General features: G+C 42.4%; 1 protein-coding gene across 1 annotated transcript in view; it reads left to right on the top strand.

The window, feature by feature from the left end:
• Positions 1-519: 519 nt before the first annotated feature.
• hcfc1a (host cell factor C1a) overlaps positions 520-8,167 on the top strand; it is a gene marked incomplete in the record, with an annotated part of 12,734 nt that continues 5,086 nt past the window's right edge. Inside the window, 18 exon segments of the mRNA XM_037678661.1 lie at positions 520-643; positions 1,574-1,774; positions 2,279-2,427; positions 3,554-3,714; positions 3,812-4,020; positions 4,235-4,319; positions 4,448-4,554; positions 4,647-4,826; positions 4,906-5,148; positions 5,259-5,407; positions 5,511-5,693; positions 5,774-5,995; positions 6,384-6,488; positions 6,609-6,825; positions 7,053-7,189; positions 7,264-7,411; positions 7,507-7,727; positions 7,929-8,167. Of these exon segments, the coding sequence (XP_037534589.1) occupies positions 1,579-1,774; positions 2,279-2,427; positions 3,554-3,714; positions 3,812-4,020; positions 4,235-4,319; positions 4,448-4,554; positions 4,647-4,826; positions 4,906-5,148; positions 5,259-5,407; positions 5,511-5,693; positions 5,774-5,995; positions 6,384-6,488; positions 6,609-6,825; positions 7,053-7,189; positions 7,264-7,411; positions 7,507-7,727; positions 7,929-8,167 (2,951 nt within the window).

The following is an 8,167-nucleotide window of genomic DNA, read 5'->3' as shown; positions in this document are numbered from 1 at the left end:
ATATGAAAAATAAAACGGGGTTTCAGTACAAGTCATGTCGCCATCTTTAGTAAGGGACAATAACCCTGCCGCTTTAACTAAACTTGCTATAATTGGATAAAATACGTCACGTATCGACATTACAAAGATTTTAAGTGCTTGGTAAAGTATATCCGCTTACTGGAAACTATTTACTAACTTATAATGTATAATATAAATCCTTGTGTACGGGTTAGAGACGGTTTTTTTCAATCGAGCGGGTCGGCGTCGCCATGTTTACTTTGGGTGACTCTCTTCCATTTTCCTCCGCCTCTGGTTGTCAAGAAGATGGCAGCTTCCAGGCAGGCATGAGAGCAAATACTTCTCTACAAACTGAATGAATTTGAATTACTGACACAAGATAAGAGCACATAACCGTGTTTTTACATCTACTGCATTTGATAAAGTAAGTGAAACTTTTATTTCCGTGTGCCTTTTTTCGGTTTGTTGTGTTTTGTTGTCGCAAACCGCCCGGCCATTTTTCTTGTGGGAGCTGTTGAAAGGCCGATTGTCGAAAAGATGGCTGCTTCCAGAGACGGCATGAAACATAGTAACACAGCGTTTGAGCTCTTTAACTACGTTTAGCTACGTTTTAATACCTTTGGTGCAACCGAATTTGTATCAGGTAAATGATGCATGCGAGAATTACTTGAATCTAGGTGGAACTTAATTGTGAAATTTGGCGACGCTTTGACAGATGCGATCCGCAATGCTAACGCTGTTAGCATGGGTAATTTAGGCTAAGAGGCTAACAGCAAGAGCTAGCGAAGCTAGCAGTTTATTTTGATGCTACAGCTGCAGTCTAAACAAAATCTTGTTTATTTGGGCACTCAGTTCGATGGGATTTGAGAAATAGGATTTTTTTTCCAACTGTGCGTGTTTCTGTTAGCTTCGAGTGACTTTTTAACATGGATTTTTGCGGTAAATCTTTTGCAAAAATGCTAATCTAGCTAGCTACAATATGAGAGCTATGAAAATAGCCGACTCTCGCTAACAATTTAAAGTTTAGGTTAAACCATTGTTGCGGATTTGTATCCCCCTGCTTCTCTGGTCAACGTTTAATCTGTAGTGTTTATTATTATTGTGCTGTTTTTCTTTGCCGGTGCAGTGGGTTAGTTCCCGTGTATTTAGCCTTTTAATACGCTTCCGCCATTTTTCAGACGGGCTGTAGCTTTAGCGGCGGTTTGTTTGGTTGCGAGATGGCTGCTTCCATGGACTGAATTCAAACAACTTGGAGGAAACTTGGATGCCTATCATAATAAAAATATAAAATGAATGCGTCTCTTAAGATAGCTTCAAATATAAATGAAGAAATATAAGTAAAAGTGGATCAAAACGTCTAGCATCTTGCTTGGTTTGAGTTGAGTACTGATGCAGCTTTGCCGCTAACATTTCTTTAGCTCTGCCGCTGCGGATCGCTAAAAACAGCTCAAATGCTTTCGATGCAGTGCTCGGTAACATGCTGCAGCTGCGTTTTTAAAGATTACAACGTTATTAAAGTTAAACCAAAGCTTCGGGGAATGAAAATGCTTTTTTTTTATGTTCCCTCCGGCAGAAGTCATGTCTGCCCCTGGCTCCGCAGTGACCGGGACCACTGCGTCGGTTCTGCAGCCGCGATGGAAAAGGGTCCTCGGGTGGTCCGGTCCGGTTCCCCGGCCAAGACATGGACACAGAGCTGTGGCTATAAAGGAGCTTATGGTCGTATTTGGCGGCGGAAACGAAGGAATTGTTGACGAGCTACATGTATACAACACAGGTAAGTTAGCTTGCATGTGGATCGTTGTTGTTTTTTGCAGGCGGTAAATAGTTGTGCTCAGCATATTTGCGCATACCATAAAGGTTTGTTAAAAATAAATATATACAACTTTTTTTTTCACAGAACGCGTAAGTGCAATAGATGTGTTTAATGTCTGAAGTTAAATATTGTGCAGGCCTCAGTAGGCCAAACAAACCTGTGGTTACATTGTCGCCCTCTGCTGGAGAAGTGTTTCATGACACGGTTAAAAAAGGCGGGCTAAAATAAAATGGATGAGGTTATGAACAGGAAACAGGCAGGGGGTGTGTGCAACCTCAAGGAGAATAACTTAACTATTGTTGTTTGTTTCTGTTTATTGGCACAGAATCTAATTTACGTAGCTGCACTACTAGAACTGTTATTCACTGTTACTAATGTGCAGAATTCGGCATTGTTTGTGTAATAAAGCCGTTGATCGCGTTGTACAGCAAGAAATAAAACCCAACTTTTTGTTTTGACTTTTAGCAACAAACCAGTGGTTTATCCCAGCGGTCCGCGGTGATATCCCACCTGGTTGTGCTGCGTATGGCTTTGTGTGTGATGGCACAAGGTTGCTGGTGTTTGGTGGAATGGTGGAATATGGAAAGTACAGCAACGATCTTTATGAGCTACAGGTAATCTTCTTGTGCGGAGAAAAAAAGCAAATGTTTACATTTGGTTTGCATATAAATAATACACAACAGCATGTGGTTCAAGCTGTTAATCGTTTCAGGGCCAATATTCCTATGAGTTTTAAAAACAAGGCACTCTTTTTCTCTTATTTGAAGATGTTTTGCTTCTTATGTGACGAGCATCGTCAGCTGAAAGAAATATAGCTGCTTTGTTTTTAAGCTATTAGGATGTTCGGGATAAGTGAGAAAACACAGATATACCCAATATTTTAAGTTATTTTAGCATATGTGAGCAGTTAAGTGAATTAAGTGTGTGTTTGACAGCATTTGTCATAAATGTATTGCAATGTAAATTTAGAGGAAGCAGTTTTTTTTTGTATGGAACTTTCTGTGGCAAACGTTTATCTTTTTATTGTGTTTATGTAACTCCGTCAGGTACTTTTAGTGGTGGGAAAAGAATGTTTCATTGTTAGTTTATAGTTGGAGATGCACTGGTGCAGTGACACGAGTGTTTATATAAAAAAATAAAAAATTTGCTAAATTAAAGTTTTAACATATTTTCTGGCACTGAAGATCTGTGCTCAAGATTATCGCACGTGGGTTAAGCTTTGAGTGCCTAATCAGTTGTTCACTAGTGTTGCTGAAAGCAGCTGATTCGTGTCACCTGCTGAGTAATCAGTGCATCTCTTTTCATGGTAATAATATAATTATAAGACTAGGCACAGTGCGCAGCTCCATAGTAACACAATAATTGAAACATAATACATGCAGTGAGCATGCTTATTGAACTGTCTTTGAGAAACAAGTTTGTCAGTGAATTTTACAACTGAAGTGTTTGTAAAACACTAATATGGTAGCGCATTGTGTAGCTATTAATGCTTTTTAGTTTCTTAATTTTACCCGATTAAACTTTAAGCTGAAGGGTTAAAGTTTTTGAATTGTGTATGGGTTGTTTACTAAATAAATATTGACAACCTCATCTTAAATGAAGCTGTACAAAGGGTAGGGGTGCAAGATAAATACAACACAGAAGATTGGTGTCGCAGTTTTGGTGAAAGGACTGTGGGTTTGAGCTTCTGCTTTAACCTAAACGACTAACCTCTTGCTTTTACTACGGTCTCTATCACAGGCCAGCAGATGGGAGTGGAAAAAACTGAAAGCAAAAAATCCCAAAAACGGTCCCCCTCCATGTCCTCGTCTTGGCCACAGCTTTTCACTGGTTGGTAACAAATGCTACCTGTTTGGTGGACTGGCCAATGACAGCGAAGACCCAAAAAACAACATTCCCAGGTAATTATGTTTTTCCACCAGTAGCCTGCAGGGTCCTCAATCACTAAAAATTTCCCCAAGTCAGCAACATAAGTGTGATTTTTGTATTATTTCTCAGATACCTGAATGATTTGTACACACTTGAGCTTCGTCCGGGTTCAAGCGTGGTTGGATGGGATATTCCAATCACGTACGGAGTTCTGCCACCTCCTCGTGAGAGTCACACTGCTGTGGTGTACACAGAGAAAACAACCAGGAAGTCTCGGTTGATAATCTATGGAGGAATGAGCGGTTGTCGTCTCGGGGATCTGTGGACACTTGATATTGGTAAGGTTTTATTATTGTGTAAAAAAAATATATCAGACAAATGACCTCTTATACATTAAATGTTAAAAAGAGTTGTTTGCACACCACAATAAAAAAGTAATTATGATATTTCAATACCATTACTCCAGAGAAATAGAAAAGCTTTGACGGTGAGTTGGATGAATTTCCCTAATAATAAATGTTGGATTTGATTCAATATGTTCTTTGTTCTCAGATACCCTGACATGGAACAAACCAACAGTAGGTGGCACAGCTCCCCTTCCACGAAGTCTTCACTCTGCCACCACAATCACAAACAAGTGAGAAGACTGCCTCACATTTTCTCAATGCACATGATAAATTAACACTGGTCGAATTCTGTTAAATGTTTGCTTTGCTGCATTTTTATGTATGATGTTTTTCTTTTTCTTTCCCTCTCACTTTATAGGATGTATGTTTTTGGTGGATGGGTTCCTTTAGTGATGGATGATGTCAAAGTGGCCACACATGAGAAAGAGTGGAAATGCACAAACACTCTCGCATGCCTAAATCTTGGTTTGTCCAACTTTGTCAGACTTTGTATTGAAAAAGACCACATTAAATAAACATTCTGTTCCAGTGTTAATCTTTTTCTCTTTTTTTGTTAGACTCCATGTATTGGGAAACAGTGTTGATGGATACTCTTGAAGATAACATCCCCAGGGCCCGTGCCGGCCACTGTGCTGTGGCCATCAACTCCAGGCTCTATGTATGGAGTGGTCGTGATGGTTATCGTAAAGCATGGAATAACCAAGTCTGTTGTAAAGACCTTTGGTACCTGGAAACAGGTAGGTGTGCTGTAACATGTCCGAAAATAAAGTTTTTGGTGTGAAAGTGTTTTTAATGTTGCCATTGTTCATGCTTCAGATCGGCCACATGCTCCTGCCAGGGTACAGCTAGTCCGTGCCAACACAAACTCTCTGGAAGTGAGCTGGGGTGCAGTTTCCACAGCTGACACATATTTGCTGCAGCTGCAGAAGTATGATATTCCTGCAACCCCAGCAGCAGCCTCCCCAGCCACGAGTGCAACCCCATCACAGCCTATTAACTCTCCAAAAAGTCCTGCTCCTGCAGCTGCAGCACCCTCTGCTCAAAGTTTACCACAGACGGGTATAGTTCTCATCCCTACACGTTGGACCTCATTGCTTCAACAGAAAATAAGTTCCTTTTTAAAAGAGCAACATCTTGATTATTTATTTATTTATTTATTTGCTTTACAGCTGTTTTAAAGGTTGCAGCTCAACAATCAGCCACTGGTGCATCTGTTGTCACAGTTCGTCCCAGTCAGCCTGGGAAATCCCCCGTCACTGTGACATCTCTTCCTCCAGGTGTTCGAATGGTCGTGCCTACCCAAACCACCCAAGGCTCGGTATGAGCTTTTTCACACTTTTATGTTAAAACTGTTGTGTGAATTGTTTTTACATTGTATCTACAGATCTGTTTCCAACAATAGTTTGCTTTTCCATTTTTAGCCAATTGGTAGTAGTCCTCAGATGAGTGGTATGGCAGCTTTAGCTGCTGCGGCTGCAGCTACACAGAAGATCCCACCCTCGTCTGCAGGCACCGTCCTCAATGTTCCTGCAGGTGCCACTATTCTCAAAACAGTTGCTGTTTCTCCAGGCACAACCACAATGAAAGTGGCTTCACCTGTAATGGTACACAGCAAATTAAATGTCCTCATTTCTAACACTCTGTGCAGTCCGTCAGTTATGTTGAGATCATTTTGTGCTCGTAGGTCAGTAACCCGGCCACCCGGATGTTGAAGACTGCTGCAGCCCAGGTGGGCATAGCAACTGCGTCCTCTCCCACCACAACCAGACCCATCATCACTGTGCACAAGTCTGGTGCTGTCACAGTGGCTCAGCAGGCTCAGGTGGTGACCACCGTGGTGGGAGGAGTCACCAAGACCATCACCCTGGTCAAGAGTCCACTCACAATGGGCGGCAGTGGTACTCTGGTAAGGATGTAGACATTGTGTAACACTGCGTATTCTAAATGAACTCAACTCAGAAAGCACCCTTTGGTGATTTTAGATGAATGCAGTCAATCACAGACCTTGTAAATTACTTTTCCACACTTGGTGTACGTGTCTTTTGTTTTGGTCACAAGACAGTGACAACATACGATGATAAGTAGGAGAGCTTGTATAGGTTGGCCTACAGTGACTGTTGCAGAGCTCGAATAAGAAAATACAGCATGTTAGTCATCTGCATGACTGTAGGTCAGTTAGGGCTGAAATGACTCAAAGCCACAGGTTTAGTGGTCTACTTTACCCACTGAACTCCCTGTGCTGTCCGATGCTTTCTAGTGACTCATGAACTTGAGTCTCTCTCCTATGTCGGCAGATCTCCAACCTTGGCAAGATGATGTCTGTGGTACAAACCAAGCCAGTGCAGACATCAGCTGTCACTGGCCAGGCTTCCACTAACCCTCTCACACAGATCATACAGGTCAGCTATCTGCATGAGTGCAGGAGAAAAAAAAACAGGAGATAGCTTAAAACTCCTGAGTTAGGCACCAGGTAGCTTTTTCTGAATGGTTTGCTTTAATAAGTGTTTTGTTTTTCTCAGACAAAGGGTTCGCTCCCAGCTGGCACCATATTGAAGCTGGTAACTTCTGCAGATGGCAAACCCACAACGATCATCACAACATCCCAGGCAGGAGGCACAGGAAACAAGCCCACGATCCTCAACATAAGTGGAGTCTCACCTGCTACTACCAAGCAGGGCACTACCATCATTAAGACCATCCCTATGTCGGCCATCATGACCCAGCCTGGAGCTACAGGTTTGCACTTGAGTATTTGATAGATTGCATGCTACAACAAAATGTGTGACATTTTATTGGTAAACAGTGTTTTCGAAACATAACTCTTGGTAATCAATCTATTTTATTTTATTTTATTATTTTTTTTGAAAATTAACCTTTTTTATAACTTATTTTATTTTCTATTTTTGGATTCTTGCCAGTATGAGATGTAGAACGATTTCAGATGTGTTTTGTTGACTTTGCAGGTGTGACGAGCAGTGCAGGTATGAAAACACCGATAACAATTCTTACCACGAAGGTAATGACCTCTGGAACTCCTGGTAAAATCATCACTGCAGTGCCCAAACTCACCACTGCTGCTGGGCAGCAGGGACTGACGCAGGTGGAGTGACTTATACTGTTGTTGTTTTGTCATGTCCTGTTGCACTTTAAGAGACTTCAGTGGTTTGTTTCTAGGTGGTATTAAAGGGTGCTCCTGGACAACCTGGCACTATTCTGCGCACTGTGCCCATGAGCACGGTGGGTGGTGTTCGTCTTGTTACTCCAGTCACCGTGTCAGCTGTTAAACCCACTGTCACCACCCTGGTTGTCAAGGGGACCACTGGTAAAAGAGCCTGTTCATTCTTTTCAAGCATTTAGTCTAGATTTTGTGCTTTTCATGTTTTCTCTATTTTCACTTGCAATTTTCTATTCCACCAGGGGTCACCACTCTGGGCACAGTCACTGGCACCGTGTCCACTACCTTAGCAGGAGGCACAGCTGACAGTTCCAGCGCCTCTCTGGTGACACCCATCACCACATTGGGAACTATCGCCACGCTGTCCAGCCAGGTCATTAGTCCAGCTGCCATCACAGTGTCAGCTGCTCAGACTAGCTTGGCTTCTACTGCCACACTTTCCTCACCTACTATGACAGTGCAAGTAAGACCCATGTTTTTGTCTCAATGTTGTTTGTAAAGCAGTTGAGTTGTTGCTGTAGTTTGTCTTAAGTGTTGGGATATTGAAATCCAAAAGAGGTAATGGTGATGTAGCAATGTCTGGAGATGCAAAAATGTTTTTTTTTGTGTGTGTGTTATTGTTATGTATTCAACTAAAAAAAGTCTGTCTGTTTTTGCTCTTCAGAACCAGCCCACACAGGTGACTCTGATCACAACTCCCAGTGGGGTTGAAGCCCAACCAGTGCAGGATCTTCCTGTGTCCATCCTGGCTTCACCAACCTCTGAACAGCCCAGCTCCACTGAAGCTGGAACAGCTGGAGATGGCTCTGGGACTGTAACCCTGGTCTGCTCCAACCCGCCGTGTGAGACTCACGAGACCGGAACCACCAACACAGCCACCACCTCCTCTGCCACCATTGGAGG

Source organism: Nematolebias whitei, chromosome 7, assembly GCF_014905685.2.
Source record: "Nematolebias whitei isolate Nwh7 chromosome 7, NemWhi1, whole genome shotgun sequence".
Lineage (NCBI taxonomy): Eukaryota > Metazoa > Chordata > Actinopteri > Cyprinodontiformes > Rivulidae > Nematolebias > Nematolebias whitei.
The sequence above is the reverse complement of the archived record's forward strand: the minus strand, read 5'-3'. Positions and strand labels throughout refer to the sequence as shown.